The sequence below is a fragment of the Podarcis raffonei genome, chromosome 1 (assembly GCF_027172205.1).
Source record: "Podarcis raffonei isolate rPodRaf1 chromosome 1, rPodRaf1.pri, whole genome shotgun sequence".
Classification (NCBI taxonomy): Eukaryota; Metazoa; Chordata; class Lepidosauria; order Squamata; family Lacertidae; genus Podarcis; species Podarcis raffonei.
The window spans coordinates 71664875-71684368 of record NC_070602.1 but is presented as its reverse complement, the minus strand read 5'-3'; the positions used below and the strand labels follow the sequence as shown (position 1 = coordinate 71684368).

At 41.1% G+C, this 19494-nt stretch overlaps 1 protein-coding gene across 2 annotated transcripts in view; it reads right to left on the bottom strand.

Annotated features, from left to right (window-relative positions):
• NUCB2 (nucleobindin 2) overlaps window positions 1–19494 on the bottom strand; it is a 30325-nt gene that overhangs the window by 8673 nt on the left and 2158 nt on the right. For both annotated transcript variants that reach the window (XM_053392719.1, XM_053392709.1), the window contains exons 2-6: window positions 10936–11079; window positions 9949–10056; window positions 8237–8363; window positions 4386–4489; window positions 610–795 (exon numbers count right to left, since the gene is read on the bottom strand). In XM_053392719.1, the coding sequence (XP_053248694.1) occupies window positions 610–795; window positions 4386–4489; window positions 8237–8363; window positions 9949–10056; window positions 10936–11079 (669 nt within the window). The remainder of the gene's footprint in view (window positions 1–609; window positions 796–4385; window positions 4490–8236; window positions 8364–9948; window positions 10057–10935; window positions 11080–19494) is intronic.

The window sequence follows — 19494 nt, the reverse complement described above, 5'->3', positions numbered from 1 at the left end:
GAAAAAGCAATAATGCAAATGATTAGATAGACATTTCTTGCAACCACATTGTGCCAAATAAATCCATATTACCTTTCTAAGAAAAGCTTCAAAATCTAGTTATTCCCCCCACACACACACATACACTGAAAAGCACACATATATCATCCATTAATGTCAACATCTTCAGTAGGAATTCCTAAATTGTCAGCAGAGGTGATAACAAAAATGAAACAATATGTTACACATGGTCAAGAACCATTTGGATCATTCTACAATGCCACTCTTATTAACAGATGGGCATAACATAAGGGGAGGTAGAACTTGGTCAGGTTCTATTCCCCATAGAAGAAGTTGTCATGAAAGCTGCAGCTCAAACATGTATTAGAAAAGTTTTCAAAGGAAGCAAAGATCTCAGTCCCTTCTCATAAATGTTGATAAAATAAGAAATGGCTGGAAAGGACGCATATAAAATGATATTTCAGTTCAGTAAAGTCCTGCCAGTTCAATAACCAAACCAAATTTAAGTGCATCTATAAAGCATATCCCACTACTTTTATTTATTCTCCTTTTAATGCATAACGCCTGACTACACCTTCACTATATGGTAGACACAAACCATGTGCTTACAGGATGGTTAACTTTGGGGTGATTACTGTGCTTTTTCTTCAGTTCTTCATACTTTGCTTCCTCTTGTCGTCTCTTTTCTTCATCCAGTGTTTTTAAATATTCTCTTCTTTCATGTTCTTTCATCATCTCATATTTCTTAAACTCCTCATGACGAGTCTTGTCATAGTTTTCTAAGTCACTTGTGGCCTACAAATTAAAAATCAATTAAGAATACTGTGTTTTTTGACCACTGCAATATGAAGCACAAAATACTCCTTTTATCCAAACTTTGTGTGTGTCCCAGCAGTGGGTCTGAGGTCATGCTGAACAGCTGATATACCGTATTTTTTGCTCTATAAGACTCACTTTTTCCCTCCTAAAAAGTAAGGGGAAATGTGTGTGCATCTTATGGAGCAAATGCAGGCTGTGCAGCTATCCCAGAAGCCAGAACAGCAAGAGGGATTGCTGCTTTCACTGCGCAGCGATCCCTCTTGCTGTTCTGGCTTCTGAGATTCAGAATATTTTTTTTCTTGTTTTCCTGCTCCAAAAACTAGGTGCGTCTTGTGGTCTGGTGCGTCTTATAGAGCGAAAAATACGATACTTCACACTCTTTCCTTCCAATTTGCTTATGAAAGGAAAGCGTATATGAAGTGGTTTAATATCTGTTACTAACAATTGAAAAACCACATCAACTCAAACAATAAGATATGCAACACAGAAAATCCAGGGAGTTAAGCAATGGTAAAATTATAAGAGAGGCAGAGTCGCAAAGCTGATTCCACAATTTTGTGGGCCCCTTATACAATAGTCAACTAGTGTGCCCCCAACCCGAAATGTAAAGATATAGCCAAAAAGAAATAAAACTTCAAAGTTATCACACCCTGACCACCAGTACCATTGACCAGGCACTGCCTTTAAATGAGGACAGGGAGCTAAGCTGCCCAACGCATTCTTTTTTGAAATGAACTGCCACCACTACATCAATGAGGAAACTATTAGTTTTGTCTTTTTCCATTAACATTTGAGAGGGCTCCTGCAAAGCTGGGAGTCTCTGGTGGCTTCCTGGCCATCCAGTGCTCAGGGCTGGACAAGCTGATCCTGACTGGGTGAGTACTATAGCACACCGGAGCCAGTGGCGTCGCAAGGGGGGGCAGGGTGGTGGTGCACCCTGGGTGCCATGTCTCGGGGGTGACAAGAAGGCGCCCCGTGGGGTGCTCACCCTGCCGCCCCCCGGGCGCGGCGGCGCCAGCAGCTGTTGCACCACCGCAGCCACATGTGAAGGATCCTCCGTTTGTGGCTGCAGCTGCGAGCGGAGGATCCCGCCACTGTCTGTACGGCGCCTGAGCGGCACCAGCGGCAAACCGCTACATACAACGCATGCACGGTGTCACACGCATGCGCGGTATGTAGCGATGCCGCACACGCGCTGTACATAGTGGTTTGCCACCGGTGCCGCTCGAGCGCCATACGGATGGTGGTGGGATCCCTCCGTCGCCACTACAGCCGCAAGCAGAAGATCCCTCCGCCGCCACTGCAGCTGCGAGCAGAGGATCCCACCAACGTCCGTACGGCGCTCGGGCGGCGCCGGCGGCAAATCGCTATGTACAACGCATGCTTGGTGTCGCACGTATGTGCTGTACGTAGCGGTGCCGCACATGCGCCCTACATAGCGACGGCACACGTGCGTCGTATGTAGCAATGCCACGCATGCATCATTCGTAGCAGCGCAATGCGTGCGCAGCCAGCCGTTTGCCCCACCCTGGGTGTCGGTTAGCCTTCGTTCACCCCTGACCGGAGGTTAAAACCCTTTATTTGAATGAATTTTTGCACTGCTTGAAAAACAACACACACTCTCAGGTAAACTGCTTAAGAACTGTGAAATGTGTCACTTAATGAGAAGCATACCTTTACTGAATGCCTCTGCTGTATCAGAATTACCTTAAGTGTACAGTACAAAGCAATTCAATATACAATTGCCATCAACCCCAGCCAGCATGGCCAAGTGTCAGGTGTGTTGGGAGTTATAGTTCAGAACATCTGCTGGGGACCAAGTTGGAAGAAGGCTGGGCTAGGTGCAAGGTATTTATATATATGCATTTAATTTCACCATACCAGCTCCAGACTGATAAAGCTGAGGAATCAAAAAGTTGGACCTCTCAAGGATTCCATCCCATAATGCTCTCAGATCTTACTGTGGCTTATTGTCCATCTGGGCATAGCTGGGGCCTCCACCACAGCAGAACCATCCCCACCAGTGGCTCCTGTAACTGTCCATCATCTTAACCCACCCATCCTGCAAGTCATTAACATTGGAGGGATCGCTACTGGTCCATTATTTCTCCTCCCAACCAATCAACAACAGGAGGAGGGAGCTGGTAAGCCCAAGGCTTGCTTGCTTAGGCTCATTCCTACTTGTTAATGTTGTACAACTAAACTATGGTTTAGCATAACCTGAAAATGCAGCTGACTATGCCAGTAGTGCCATTCTGATTATGCTTCTGTCCATTTTTCTACAGTGGTTCTCACAGTCATTCTTCAAGAGCAAACTCAGTCCCATTTCCTCAATTCTCTATTTGCTTAAGGAAAGTGTGCTAACAATGAGTCACAAAGTCTCCCAGTGGAAATCTCACTCAGCTATGAACTCACTAGGGGGAGCTAAAAATTCACTATACTCAAGTCTCAGCCTCGCCATCTGCAACTTCATAATAATAATGTGGTACTAGTTATTTTTAAAGGGTTGTTGCTAGCATTAGGGAAAGTGCATCTCAGAGTAATAACGGTTTCAGGTTAAGAAGGGACCTCCGGAACAAATTAAGTTCGTAACCCGAGGTACCACTGTATCTGTAAGGCTTTCCCTCCTCTGACAGTTGTCCTTCCCAATTATTTAGTTAAGCAAAAGGGCCTATTTGGTGTTTTTGTGTCTGCAATACTGTTACCTCCCCAAGCCTTCAGGAGAGGATGGATTGCAAATCTAAACATACTTTTCAATTTCAAAAACAGAGCAAGCATCTTTAATTGGCTGATTCATTAGCTCAGGGATGGGGACCTGGTGGTCTCTCCAACTGTTACTCATTGGAGCTGCAGTCCAATAACATCTGGAGCATCACAGGTTCTCCATCCCTGCTTTTGATCTATGGGGACCAATTTTGATCACGTTGCGAAACACCTGCTTATATTTTGAGACTATTTTGATTCCATCAAGTTTAATGTGGAAAAAAGAGAGAATGAAAAATGCCCTTTTTGAAGATGGTGTTGCAGCTTTTGTTTATTTATTTGTAAGTTTCATTTATTTTTTGCTACTTCAAAAGAACCTATCTTTAGGTTTTGGCAAAATGCAAATCAGTCTAAACCTAAAGCAGTTAACTAGTTAAAAGACAGGTGATTAATCAACGCAAAACTAGTTAAAATCTTTTGTACATATCCAAATACACTTACATAAAATTGCTAAAGGAATCAGAGAAGAAAATTTGCCAGTATTAGCTGGCAAAGGTCAAAAGAGCGCTCAATTTAAAGGCTCTGTAAAAACCTTTAAAGATTGCTTATGTTGGCTTGGGGATGCAAGTTGCATGAGGCACTATGAGAAAAATGAGCAGACTGTTTTCAAATGCACATAAATGTCTCCTGTGGCACAATATTACATTACGGAGCCAAATGGGATTCTCAGACTATGACTCTTGAGGTAACTATGAAAGTTATTCAAAATGGAGGCAGGGGAGGGAGAAAAAGTAGATTCCACTAAAGAAAAATACAGCAGTAGCAGCAAGCAAGCATCTGGAAAATATTTGCTCAACACTTACAGCTTTGATTAGCATGTCTAAATCTTTAGCTTCAAAAGTGTGAGGGTTGTCGTGGTTCAGATGCTCAAATTGTTTGAGAAGGAACTGATGGTCTATGCCAGAATCTAAAAACAACCCATACAAAGACAGAAATGATTTAACTACATATATAAATATATATTGGACAACAGGTTAAGTTTCCTGGCACTGCATGAGGGAAGAAACATATTTTAAAAACACATTTATATGCTGCAGCCCTCAAGAGCAACTCAAGGATGGGCTTTAGCCAAAGTAAAATGAATATTGACACTCAAAAGGACACAACTGTCAAACTGTTGAGAGATTACACTATAATTTTAATAGGCAGAAACTAAAATGCATACTATAGCAGACATACACTACAACTATTCTGCACTTAAACCAGTTCCAATATCCATCATTTCCTCTAATAGCAAATGTTAGTTACTTAGGTGTTAGTTTGGCAGCTAAGCAGATTGTCACTCAACTAACCTACAAATAAGCTGGCAATTTCCACATACTCCAGGAACACAAAAGTATAGAATTTCTGAAGTAAAATTAAGAGGTATTTAACTTAAAATAAAAAGTAAAGGGGGGGAATCCGGGGGGGGGGATCAGTGAGGACTGAGCATGCTCAGCAGTTTACAAAAGCCATGGAATGGGGAGTGTCATTTGGAAAAGAAAAAAGTGTTAGCCTCCTTGAGCTGCCTAACAATGGCTAGTATTCTGAAGAAGTGAAGGCCAGTATAATGCAACTATGGGTCAGGTGCAGATATACTGTTCCCCAATAAACAGTGTTAGGAAATCCAGAAGCAGGCTGTGATAATCTGTACTGCCTTCACTAGCAGCTTCCTTTCTCCCTTAACTATATTATGTTCTGGCTATTTCCTGCTAAATGGACTAGGCTTTTTTGTTAAACCGTCTACAAACACTAGTTAAGATGAGGCCCTGCTCTGCAGTGTAAGAGAGAGGAGAGGGGGAATTCACACAAATGAGCAAGGCTGCGGGGGAAGCATGTGGGTAAAAGACAGAGTAATATTATGTCTGCACCAGACTTGAAGTCTTTAGATTCTAAATTAATTCACTTTGAATTTGGCAAGGTTGGAGGGAGCACAGCTTGGGTGTGAAATGATTGGTGGGCGGGAGGGAGATCCAATGGCTTTCTGAAATGTGATACAATTCTTACAAATAAAGACTTCTATCTTTCTTTGCATAGAACCCTCATGTTGATCATCGTATGCACATACGCATCATATGCACATATGTATAAAGGTGGGATAATGTCCCAGGTAGTGGATTTCCAGTTGCCCAGCAAGACTTTCGCTTCCTTTTCTATCCCTGCTGCCCCCATGCAGATTTTGGGTTATGCAGGGGACAGGGGAAGCGGGGTGGTGGCGGAGAGGAATGGGAAGTCCCACCATGTGTGCAGAAGTCTATTCTACTCAAGAATGGACACAACTGGATGCCCCCCAATGTGTATACATCTACAGAGGTGTTTGCATGTTTCCCCCTCTATTCTGGCATGTTGGATAGCTCAGTCAGTAGAGCAACAGACTCTTAATCTCAGGGTTATGGGTTCAAGCCCCATGTTTGGCAAAAGATTCTTGTATTGAAGGAGTTGTACTAGACGACCCTCGTGGTCCCTTCCAGCGCTACAATTCTATGAAATGGCTCTCAGCAAGGAACGTTTTAAATATCACTAACTGCAGAAACTGCTGACCAGGAAAATTATTATTAATATTCCTCTCACTATTTTGCTGTTTGAAAGTCTGCTTAAACAGTGAACTTTTCCTTTTTAAAGTAGAAGCAATATTTCATTAAACAAGACCCAGCAAGGTAAGTCCAGCTGTGTGTGGAGTTTAAGAGCAGAAGCACTTCTTTTAAACTCCCCCCACCATCCCAAACCTTCCGTTTGGGGGGGGGGCTGAGAGACTTCAGAGAAGTGTGGCTGGCCCAAGGTCACCCAGCAGCTGCATGTGGAGGAGCGGAGATGTGAACCCGGTTCACCAGATTACGAGTCCACTGCTCTTAACCACTACACCACACTGGCTCTCCATCCCAAACCTTCCTAATGCTTGCTGAGCAGAATTGTGATTTGCTGAAAGCAGGTCAAGGGCGGGGGGAATCTGTAATGGATAATCATGTGAACTGGCCCTAACTGCTTTAGAGAAGAATGAAAACTGTTTCATGAACTAGATAATCTATCTTCATAAAGCCTGGCCTTACACTCTATTCCCCTGAAGCACCATTTACTGCTGATTGAAATGTAAGTATTTCAAATGCTGTAGAGAACAGGCCAGTCATCCAATACAGTATATCCATATTTCACATTGCAAAACATTTTCATCTCCCTATTTCTACATACTACACCTGAAAACAAGGACAGCGGCAACAGAAAAAAGATTTTGCACAAATTGTGTGTGTGTGTGTGTTTATTAAGTGTCACTGTTTTGATAAGTATTGCAGCTGCAATATGATAACTATACATGGTACTTTGAAGAATATGTATTTTATCATACTGGACATAATATCAACTGGTTTTCTGAAATCTATCTTTTCTCTCCTTTAGACATTTTTTCAAGATATTGCCAATAAAAGGTGTGGTTTTTCTAATCAAGTTTTACTGTGACACATGCTACGGCCAGTGGGCCGGATGCTGAGCTCTCCTCCCTTTGTGGGTCACTTTGACAGGTAGGCAGCGCCATCTACCAGTCAATCAAATGTTGCCAGGCGACTTAATTTCAAAAGAAAGAGTCCCGATTTTTCCCCTGCATCCAAAAGAAAGTGCAGGGTAGCAAGAAAAGGTGCCAATTCAAAAAGGGTTGACTCTTTGAGGCTAAGGAAGAATCAGAAGTGCACTTAAGAAGGCAATTCCGATTCTTCTTCCTTTTAGCCACAGCTTGAAGTTTAAAGCTGCAGTAGGAACTTCCCTGTACCCTACATCCAGTACTATTTTTCTAGAAAAAGAGGTGCTGGAACTCACCATAAATGCCTCCCTCGTTCTCTTACAATGGCAATGACGCCCACCTGAGAGATACTAGAACTGAGTTCCGGCCACTTCCAGCTGGAAAAAAGCCCTGCCTACATCATATATGAAATCAGGCCCAGCAAAGGATGGCATGGTTTGCCCAAAACATCCAATATCCTGGGCCCAGTTGAGCTTGATTAGGCCCATAAACCATAAAACAACATTCAGCTTAAAAGATAATTCTCACATTTCTGCTATGCATATTAGAAATACCTGCTAGTCCATGGATTAATTAACATTGTTTCAATGAATTCATTGCAATGCAATCTGCAATTTAAGCATTTTGGGGAAATGATGATAAGTGTTTAACTTCTACACAAAAATTAGGAACAAGATGCTACTGCATTTTCATAATATCAGTATTACAGGGGTAGTATTAACTCATTTTATTTTTGCTCTTTATTCTCATAACCTTGCAAACCTTGTTTTCAAAAAACCTTTCTAAACAGGTGGCCCGATCAGATAGTACTTTGCAGCTCATCAATAGTTTAGTGTTTATATTCCAGTGAAGTATGTTGCTGGTCCTCAGTGAGAAAAGTAAAACTTGCAAAGCTCAAGAGAAATTAATGAAGAAGCTACAAAAGTATTTGACAATATCAAAATGGAACTCGTATAGTTGTCTTTTCTTAAACCATTTTCCCAAATGTGTGCCTGCTGTTTCCTCAGAACTGGTCTGTCTTGTTCTCCTAGATTTCCAAACAGGAAAGGACTTTGTAATGAGATGAAAGGAAACACCAAAGCTCTTACGCCATTCTATTTTATATTAATCTCTGCTACTGTTGTAAACAAGAGAGGCAAATGAAACATTTTTGCTTTGTGTTCTTACCTTGAAATGAATCAATCTTGGCTTTAATTAACATCCTTAATCTTGCAACCTCTTGTCTTTTCAGTTCATCCAGCCTTGTTCTCACATGATGGCTAACTAAATCTAGTTCTTTGCTTAACTTTCCACTCTGTCAATAAAGAAAGCAATTGATAAAGGTAGTCAGTTAAATTAAAGTTAACTGTGTTCTACTAGGTTCTCAACAGAGAGAAGACGGTGAAGCATTTCACAACTGACATGTTGCAACTGGAAGGACATATTACCTCCTTTTATCATGGAAACAGAACCCAAAGTCTAAGATCCACAGGTTCCATATATAATAAATAAATGAGTATAGCAAGCCAGTTAAGGATCCAATCCAATTTTTAGTCCAAAGTTGTGTGAGCACTATGTTGCTGACAGAGAGGTCTTATGCTTAGAAGGCCTTCCTTTTTCACTTAGGGGTGGCGGAACACAATGCATGAAGCTGAGATAGATAAGCAGTACTTCCCTTATCTAAAGATAGGAGGAAGTCCTGCACAGAAACCTCCACACACTAGTGCTCCCACACATTCTAGGAGCAGCTAGATAACACAACCCTGTTTAATACCTGATCCCACTGTGAACAATTGCTATCTGCAATTGTTGCTGTCATATTATCATGAAGGAGCTGAAGGACGTTCACAAATTTATCTGGGCAGTCAATTTTCAGAAGGACAGTCGACAGAGCATTACAATTTCAGTGTCAAAGGCCTTAGTCAGGTCGATAAACACCATATACAGGGGCTGGTTTTGCTCTCTGCATTTTTCTTGAAGCTGTCAAGCGGTGAAAATCATGTCCACCGTACCCCTAGAAGGTCAAAAACCATTTTGGGATTCAGGAAGGGTAGCCTCAGATATTGTTAGGAGATGGTTTGCTAAGATCCTTGCAAGAATTTTGATGTCCACAGCTAATAAAAAGATGCCTCAATCGTTTCCACAATCCATTTTATCGCCTTTTTAAAAAGAAACTGATAATTTAGGCATCCCAAAGTCTGCTGGAATCTCTTCTCTCCCCCAGACCTTTTTGATGAGCTTGTGAAGTTGTTGTCTAAGTTCAATTCCACCCACTTTGAAGACCAGAAGGTATCCCATCAGGTCTGCTGGCTTTGAGAACTCCATGTTACCTGTATGGCGTACTGGCTCTTATCAGAATATAAGAGGAGCCCAGCTGGAGCAGACCAAAGTCCCATCTAGCCCAACATCCTGTTCTCACAGTGGCCAGGGAGATGCCTATGAGAAACCCACAAGCAGGGCTTGAGCACAACAGCACTCTCCCTGCTTGTGATTCCCAGCAGCTAATTCTCAGAAGCATACTCCCTAACACTGGATCCAGTAGCTATTCTCCATGAATTTGTCTAGCCTCCTTATAAATGACAAACCAGAGTACAGTGGTATCTTGGTTTTTGAACATAATCCGTTCCAGAAGTCCGTTCGAGTTCCGAAATGTTCAGAAACCGAAAGCAGAAGCCTCAAAACGCAAGCCTCAATACAGAAAACTCAAAACAGAAGGTGTGTTTCCTATTCGACTTCCGAGGCGCGTTCGAAAACCGAGGCACTTGCTTCCAGGTTTTCTGCATTCGAGTTCCGAAACGTTCGACTACAGAGGCGTTTGAAAACTGAAGTACCACTGTGCTCTACTTCTCTCTCTTATTTTTCTAAACAAGCTGCATGCTTACACAGTTAAAACTACATACCTTTATTGCCTCTATGTCAGCTGTCTGGAGCTTCTCTCTGAAATGTTTGTCTGTCTCCAGGACATCTATCACTTGCCTGAGGTACACATCGTAATAAAGCCCAGTATCCTTCAGGAAAATGAATATCAATTTGGTAAAAGAGGGCCAAGGAAGAAAAGCATTTCTCTTTCTATAGAAATATTTCAGACTAAATTAGGTGAGATCTTTAGTCCAGCTGTGATTCTAAGACCTAACTATCAGTGTCCATAATGTTTTATCTAGCGGTGAAGATAAAAAAAAATAACCACATGAAGCAGCTATAAATACACATTCTTTGGGGAACTGCAATTTCTGTGGATTTAACTGAGCTCTTTAGAGATGTCGTTTATAAAGAAAACTCAGTAGTACAGAAGAGAAAGAGGTTATAAGGGAATAAATAAGATATATGTGACATTTTCTCTATAGCTTTCCTTCCTCTGTTTTTCTTCTAGCTTTAAGAACCCAGTTAATTTTAGGTCTCAAACTAAATGAGATATGGGGAGGTCAGTGACTGCATCCCCATGGTTTCTTTAAGTTAAAATCAGCCAGGTTGAGCCCAAATAATATTTGGGGTCTGGTGTTCCAGTACACAAAACTTAAGTCCTTTTCCAATATCATATGGTTCATCGCTTTTTTAAAATGGAGGATTTCTTTTCTCTGCTGAGAAATTTCCTATTCAAAACACTGGATAAAGTGGTTTGAAGTCAAACTGCTTTCTCTGAGAGTCAAAATGGTCCGGTTAGTTCATTTCCTCACTCTAATTTTCTTCTATTCTCTCTCTCTCTCTCTCCACAATATTTTCACAAAGCTAACAAAAAGAAGAAGACCTAAATCCAGACCCTGAGTGCCACAGATGGCCCTGAACAGTATTAATACTTTAAATTCAGAAATAATATTCCATCAGTTCAGCGGTAACAGTAATATACACTTATGATATTGATGCCATTACAAAGTATTTATTTCACTTACCGGATTATCTATTTTTGCATTCTCTACTTGTTCTTCCGCTTTTACCTTTGTCTTGTCTATGTCTATAGGCACAGCTTCCAGCACAATAGCAAGATAGGTCAGGAGCAAAAGACACTGTTGTAAGAAAACAGCTTTCCATCTTATCTGAAATAAAACAGCAAAGTATTTTTTCTAAGCATGTAACACTTTTTATCCAGGGTTTGCTCCTATGGCAAAAACAATCACGTCAGAAGTATGAGGAATCCCAGATGCATGCCTTGTCAACTTAAAAGAGGCTAAAGTAGAACACCTTTTGGTATGACAGGAGTGACTTATAGTCGCACTCTCGTGAATTCAAGCTGCAATATCGGAAGTAGGCCAAAACTGAGGTGTTAGCATTAGTGAGCAGTATGAACACAGTTCAGGACTGGTACTAACTATGAACACAAGTTTACACATTTCTGGTTAATAATGCAAGAGATGAACATATAAGACCATATGCAAAGTGTCTGGTAGTGGCATCTTGACATCTGCCATCATATTCTGTACTATCTTCATACCATTTTTATAGTACCGTCCTCCTATTCATTTTCACAACAACACTGCATACTCCCTTTTTACAAATGGAGAACTGATACCATTTCCCCAAAAGGCTGTGCTGGCATAACAAATTTGGGGGGTTGAGCTACAGAAGCAACCTGAGTAACCTACATGAGCCAGACTGCACTTCAGTTGAAATAAATCTATGAAATCCAAGCATGTAAGCTTAACCAAACTGTGGGTCCAATTATCACTGATCCTACTACTACAACAATTTAGTCCCTGAGCAGTTCCAAGGGAAAAACAAATCAGGTGTTGGAACTTTCAAACCTTGGAAGAGCACACATGAGAAACAGCAACAGAAGAAGATAAAGTTTATCTGTTGTTGTTTTGTCTCATATTGACAAAAAGCAGCCTCTCGGGCTAATATACCAGGACAGCTTTGTACTAAATATGAACTACTGGTTTGCAGACACTAATAAAAATATTATTGCTTATTCTAAATATTTCATTCCATATTTCACAGCTTCATTTGTTATTATAATAATGCCTTGAAACATTTCCAATAAAATACGCCTTTGCAACACCAGTACAGCAGCATGTTTTGTGATATTGTCTTGGCAGTACACTCAGTCCTAAGCAAATGCTGAGTGGTCGAAGATGTACTCGGGTCAAGCTGTACCACAACATCATCTCACTAGAACCAACTGTGCTGTCACAACTGCGTGTTGTTTTCAGTATTATCTGTCTTGGGAAGCTTGGTCAGGTTCACTATGGCTGCATTAGAGTTTTAACCAAACCAACCCATTTGGGTATGTTAATTTCTAGCTCTCACTTGCATGGCAACTTTTGTTAAGCTGTGGCCTCTACTAAAGGTATGTGGCAGATGAGTGTATGAACTGACCCAGTATATGTAAATCTTAATGATTCTAATCAGAAGTATTAATAAGATAAAAGAAACTGCTTAGATGGAGGCAGTGCTTTTTTTCTGGGGGGGATGCAGGGGTACACATACCCCTAAACATTTTGTGAATCTAAGTTTGGCCTCAATGAGGGACAACATTTCAATATGAGTAGGAAAATGAGAGTACCCCTAAACATTTGGGGGGACGACTGCATGGCGGAACTTCATCCTCCAGTAACCAGAGACCAGCATTGAGTGTTAGAAACTCAGATATATAAGCTAATTGCCAAATGGCACCTTAAACCTAGGTTATGGTCACCATAACCAACAGTCTAGTCACCTTTTTGCAGTGAAGTTTATGACTCAAATTATTCTTATAACTAATTTCATTTCAACACTACTTTATATTTTAAAGAATGAATCTCAAAGCAGTTCATCACACCAGCCACTGTCTAGCACCATCACAGAACTGTAGAGTTGGGATCCTGAGTATCATCCAGTCCAACCCCTAGGATACTGGAATATGCAGCTGCCCCATACAGGGGTTGAACCTGCAACCTTGGCATTATCAACCTCTAACCAACTGAGCTATCCTGCTTTTGCTGCTACCACTAGTGCACGAGCAATTACAATGCCAGTATTCAGCATCCATAGTAGCAGAGAAGGCAGAACTAAGAAAACACTAGGGAACAATGGACTCAAAGGTTCATATCTGAGAAATCAGAACTCTTACACCATTCTTTGGGGCTGCAGGAGATAAAAATCTCAGTAGCCTGCAATTCAGCTACACTTGAATTCATGTCTCTTTGCAAGCTAGGAGCAAAGTGAGATAGTCAATGAGCTACTAACAGCAGCAAAACATTTATCAGGACTGGGGATTAAATAGGACCCTTCGCTGGGGCTTTTGCTCTGACATCAACAGGTATTTAGGGACATCCCACTGTTTCATTTATGATATGATACAATAAGCAGTCACAGCCCGTTGTGTGACCATGCATAAATTATCATGGGTTCACTTTCTGTAGTAGCAAGCCATAGTAGCATGGCAAACATGTTATCAATTGCAAAGTGGCATGTCCTTAGATTATCAGCACCCCACATTCAAGAACTATGGAATGAGTCTGATTTTGAACACAGACAGGTATAGCTGTGAGTCACAGCTCTGACGTGGAATGCATAACAAGGGTAGTGACGCCAGTCGATGCAAAATTCATAGATTCAATGATGACGGTGAGCAAAAAGAAAGCATGCCCTTTTAAATTAATAGATGCACACATCAGCATAACAAATATTAACTATGGTCTTGGAACCATGTATGCTTGCATTGCCTCGCCTGGAGGAATTCTACAGCTTCCAAAAGCCTCTCAGATTTCCCAGAAAATACAAGCATATCCTAAAATCCTAAATGGGAATTTAGGCCAGTCAGTCAATTTTATTGCATATAGCCAAAGGCCTTTACAATGGACGACAGAGAATATAAGGAAAAACTTTAATCTAAAACCATACAATGTAGCCTGTAACAGTTTACAACATAAAAGAAACATTAACAGTTAAGACTGAAGTGTGTTCACATAGTTGGAATGGAGCTTCTTGGCTGCCAGCACAAATTTGGCTACCTGGTGTGTAATGTATAGATGTTTATCTGCTAGGAGTTCAACTGTCACTTCCTGTGTGGATCAACCTGGAAGCCAATTAAGAATTGGCAATATACATTTTCCTCTGGGCATTGTATACAGGGGGCAAATCAGCAAATAGTGTGTAATGTCCTCTACCTGATTGCATCCACATATACATTTGCGATCCATATGGGGAATTCCCCTATATCTCCCCTCTAAATATGCTGAGGGCATCTGTTGGAATCTTATTTCTACAAAGGCCCTGTGTAGTTGGGGGAAGGTCAGAGTCTCAAGGTAAGGGGGCCTTGAGTGATTGGTCTTAATTTGGGGGTACCAAGTAGAGTAATGGGGGGGCAATCATGGATGCTCTGTCTTGGTTGGCATCCTGAGCAAAAATCCAATTTCTAAGGTCACGTGGGCTAAGGGCTAAGTAGTTCTCCATTTGAAGATTATAAGCTTATCTTGGCACTTTTGTGCCCAGCCCCTTGTCCTTAGTTGCTCTAACCAAAATGGGAATTTAGGAGGAAGTCAAGACACATAAGATTGCACTGTGAATTTAACCTGTCTCATCTTCCAGCATTTAAACACAGCAACCAACATAGTAAGTGTGTAAGACTGTCCAGGCCAATTTGCTGAGCTCTGGGTCAGCCCCCTGCAATGAAGACAGGAGGTTATGAAAGCTTACTCTCAGCGATATCAACCACAGGCATCTACAGTTAAAGCGTAGTACATTTTGGGGAAGAAACCCTAGCGAGAACCTGCTTGCCAGTGCCAGGATAGATAGATCGAAGGTCAGGCCACACATGTTCATGCTTCAAAGTTAATCACCCTGAAGAAATTAAAGAGTTATAGGAGCCAATTCACATTTCACTTCTTGGTTAACATTTTTTATTACATGTATTTTAAAATAGTATTTTATGTCACCCTTCAATATAAACATTTACTAGGTGTTTCAAAAGAAAGGAAGAAATCTACACAATAGAAGGGAACATAACAATAATACTAAAATTCAAAACAAAAGCAATTAACATCTTGGGAACATTTATAAAAGTTTGTCTGGAACTAAAAAGATAGTTACCAGGTTAAGCCTTGCTAGGAGGAGAATTCTACAATTGTGGCACCCCAACTAAAAATGCCCTTTCCCCAGAAACCACCTGTCCCACTTCTGACAAGCAGGGACATTTGGAGAAAGGCTTCAGATTAGAAGAAAGTAATTCTTATCGATCCTTCAAGGACTAGCTGCAAAGGAAAACAGGGCTGCTGTCCCTTTAATGGCTGCACAGAAGAGGGAATTTTTGGCAGGTGCTCCTTGGCATGTAGAGGTGAGAAAAGCTGCACCTGCAAGCTTCTGTGTCTTTAATACTTGCAAGTGTAGCTTTTCTCACCTCTCCTGCTAGACTACAACCCCTCCTCCTGCCTTTTCCATACTCAATCCCTCATGTTTGGCACTCCTCATGTTAACAGAGGGAGAAATGATAACAGAGGGAGTAGCACTACATGAACCCTAGTGAAGGTTGTTGCCCCTGCTGCCTCACATCTGGAACAATCATAGAGCAACTGTTATTTGATGGAATTTGTACTGATGACTGTTTTTTAAATGCACCAAGCTGAGGGGGTATAAAATTGAGAAGCTCCATTGGGGGGTGCCAAATTTTGGCCTCACTCAAGTACCAAAGATTACCAAAGTCCACTCTGCAGCAGGAGTGCGCCATGATCTTCAAACCCTGCTTAAGGACTTCAAAGAGGCATCTGACGGGCCACTGTGTGAGACAGATTCTGGATTAAATGGACCTTCTTAGGTTCACAGATGTCTTAAGTATCAAGTGGCTGCCTCTGCCTGGAGGGAGAAATACTTTGGCAAGCTGGACATAAACCTACAAGTTTATGACGACTTCTTATCGTCCAAACAGAAATTTATCTTATACAGTGGTACCTTGGTTGTCGAACAGCCTGGCTCCCAAACAAATTGGCTCCTGAATGCCACAAACTCGGAAATGGTCCGGTTTGCGAACATTTTTAGGAAGCAGAACTTCCAACATGGCTTCTGCGGCTTCCGATTGAGTGCAGGAAGCTTTTGCAGCCAATCGGAAGCCGCACCTTGGTTTTCAAACAGTTCCAGGAGTCAAACGGACTCCCGGGACAGATTAAGTTTGACAACCAAGGTACCACTAGAATACTAATTACCTTAAAATCCTCAGGGAGATATTTTACACAAAAATTACTGGTGAATATGTGCATGAACCACCACTTGACTCCTCTACTGTTGATGGCTGGCAGCTGCATGTGCAGGCTGACTCCATGTTTAATCCATGTTTATTACGGCCTCAGCCCAGTATACCTGAAGGAGCATCTCCACCCCCATGGTCCAGGCCAGACACTGAGGTCCAGCACCGAGGGCCTTCTGGCACTTCCCTCCCTGCGAGAAGTGAGGTTACAAGGAACCAGGCAGAGGGCCTTCTCGGTAGTGGCGCCCGCCCCGTGGAATGCCCTCCCATCAAATGTCAAGGAAATAAACAACTATCTGACTTTTAAAAGAAATCTGAAGGCAGCCCTGTTTAGGGAAGTTTTGATGTTTGATGTTTTTAATATGTTGGGAGCCACCAAGAGTGGCTGGGGAAACCCAGCCAAGGGGGTAGGGTATAAATAATAAAAATATTATCATACATTACTATTATTATTTATTGATATTATATACCGTCTGATACCCGGAAGTCTCAGGGCGATTTGCAGTCCATTCATATGTGCCGTCAACACCAAGGCAGAATTTTCACATTGCCTTACACCTATGATGCTGAAAAGCCAATTCATGATTTGGAAAATTTGGGAAAGTTATACTTAAGAGCTTTTGATCACACTAGCTGGCTCTATAGCTCATCTGAACACAAATTAACTGACTGGCCAAACAGGAATTCCCTCATAAAACATATGACCTTTCTCCTTAAATCCCTTTACTGGCTTCCTAGCTAATTTAGCATCTGGAACAGCCATATTTTCCTGAGCCTTAACTCCGTCTGGCCTCGCCCTCTTTTTTTTCTATACTGGTTGAACTGGGATGGCTGGAGTAATGTAGTTCTCCTGAGATCTGTCAGCAGAAGACAAGATCTTTTCAACTCTAAGCTATAGCCAGCCTGCTTTAAGATGACACAACATTAGAATCTATGTGCCTCCCATCCCCCCAATCTCCTAATTTTGGTTTCCAGAGGGATAGCCATATTAGTCTCTTGCAGCAAAAATATCGAACAGTCTTATGCCATATTTATTGTTGTAATAAATTCGTTAGTCTTTAAGAAGCCAGCAAACTCTTTTTTCCCCTTTTTTCTTTTTGAGACATTACTGACTATAATTTCCAAAGGAGAATGAACTGTAAAAAAAAATACTCAGCCTTCCCACTCCTCTTTTTTTCTTCTGTACAAGTTGGAACTTGTAGAAAAGCTATCCTGGATATATTCTTTCAAGGTTATGTAAGTCATAACTTACCAAAGAAGCAGAGTATGTATTTAGAATACATAACATTTCTTTACGACTTATGTTTTCTGTATTGCTTTTAAACCTATTTTTGTTGCTTTTCTTGTATGGCTGTAAATCACCTTGGGACTTATTGTGGAAGGTGATTCACAAAATAATAAATAAATGTAAACATGCACCCAACAACTTTGTTGAATACCACCCTTATATATCCACAATGAAAATATACAATAAAATATTTCCAATTAAACAACATAGTAATGGAAGTCAGAGGCTCAGATAAAGAGAATGCCTGGGTAACCAGGTGTGTCTTCAAAAGCTGGCAAACACCAATACTGATAAGGCATCTCTTATTTCAACAGGGAGCATGTTTTTAACATCAGTGAAAAAGCTTCCTCCATATCACCATAAGCTGATAATTATTAGACTCCGGCAAGACTAACTTGATTCCATTTGATCACCTCAATGCCCTTACCAGGAAATGGAGGGAAAGTTGGTCTTTTGGGTAACCTGGTTCAAAGTTGGATCTTTTAATCCTATATCCTGTCCCATGATATAATATCCTATTCCTAAAAAATCCTTGATAAACAACTGCCCAATTTTCTTTTAAAAGTACAAAAAAGGGAAAATTCTAGTTTATATGGATATGTTTCAATGGATTTCAAATATTTGGATACTTTGAAAATATTTCACCTCATACCTCTTTCCTTCAGGTTAATTATACCCTGCTAAGAAAGTGATGCAAGCCTCAAAAAAGAAGGAAGATCTTGCTGAAGCCATTCTCCACAGTTGCACCATTAAACAGTCAAAATGTGGTCTGTGGTTGTACCTCAAATTTAACTGAACATGGTATTAGGTTTGATGTTCTTCCAACAACAATGAAACACTTTGATGTTGCATTTTCTCCAGTGAGCTCAATACAACTTACGTGGTTCTTCTCCCAACCTCATTTTATCCTCAGCCTAACCTTCATTGGAAGTTTTTAAACAGCAAATGAAGCAAAAACATTTTAAAATAATAGTGACTGGCCCAAGTCTGTCAGTAAGCTTCATGGCTAAGTGTATTGGGGGGGGGGTTATCTACTGCATCATACTTGCTCAGACATTTAATAATTATTTTATACAGCACCATCAATATTCCTGAGCCCACAGAGGATGCAATGGAAAATGCAACAGAGAGACAAGAGCAAGAAGGGATGAATGTAACCAAATGCAGTTACACCTTCTTAAAACTGGTCACAGTTGGAAATGAGGATTAATGGCATGAGGATTAAGGGGGTAAACCAAGGCCACCCAAGAAAGGGTGTAAGGAGGGATTTGAAAGAAGAGACACATTGCATATATATTCAGGGAGAAACATTTTTTCCTTTCTCAACTTTTGGATATTTCCAATAATACATGCCAATATATAATTTTTTTTCTATAGCCTTTTTAAAAGGAAAAAAAAACAAAAAGGAAGGCACCAATCACAGGAATGGGGGAAAACCTCCAGGTGCAAATTCCTTCTCAGGGGCACTCTTAAACCACTTTCAGCTGCACCAACCAACTTGTTTCAGGCAAGACGGGTAAGTTAACAAAATGCGGTTCTATTTAGCATCTAATAAATTTCTGGCACCAAAGCAAAGGTATTCCTAATAATTTGTTTAACACCACCACCAATCCATTACATCAGGAATGGGGAACCTGTGGCCTTCCAGATATTGTTCAACTCGAAATCCTAACAGCTCCAGCCAGCATAGCAAATGGTTAGGGATCAGTTGTACTGTGTGCTGGGAATTCTGTTCATCTGGATGGAGGTGTGCAACTGGCTTTCAATGGAGTTTGCACATCCTGAAGGGCCAGGCACAGAGCTTGTAAGTTTGTCTTCTGAGCCAGGAGAGTCCTTATCAGAGGAGGACCAGGAGCAGCCAGCCTTACTACACTTCTTTATGGTTATTTGTCGCTTTACAAGTTTCCTGCAAGGCAGAAGGGTAAGAATGCAACAGAAAAATCTTCAAATGGATGAATTTGCCCTTGCTCTATGTGGAGCAGCTGGCCAATCAAAAATGGAAATAAG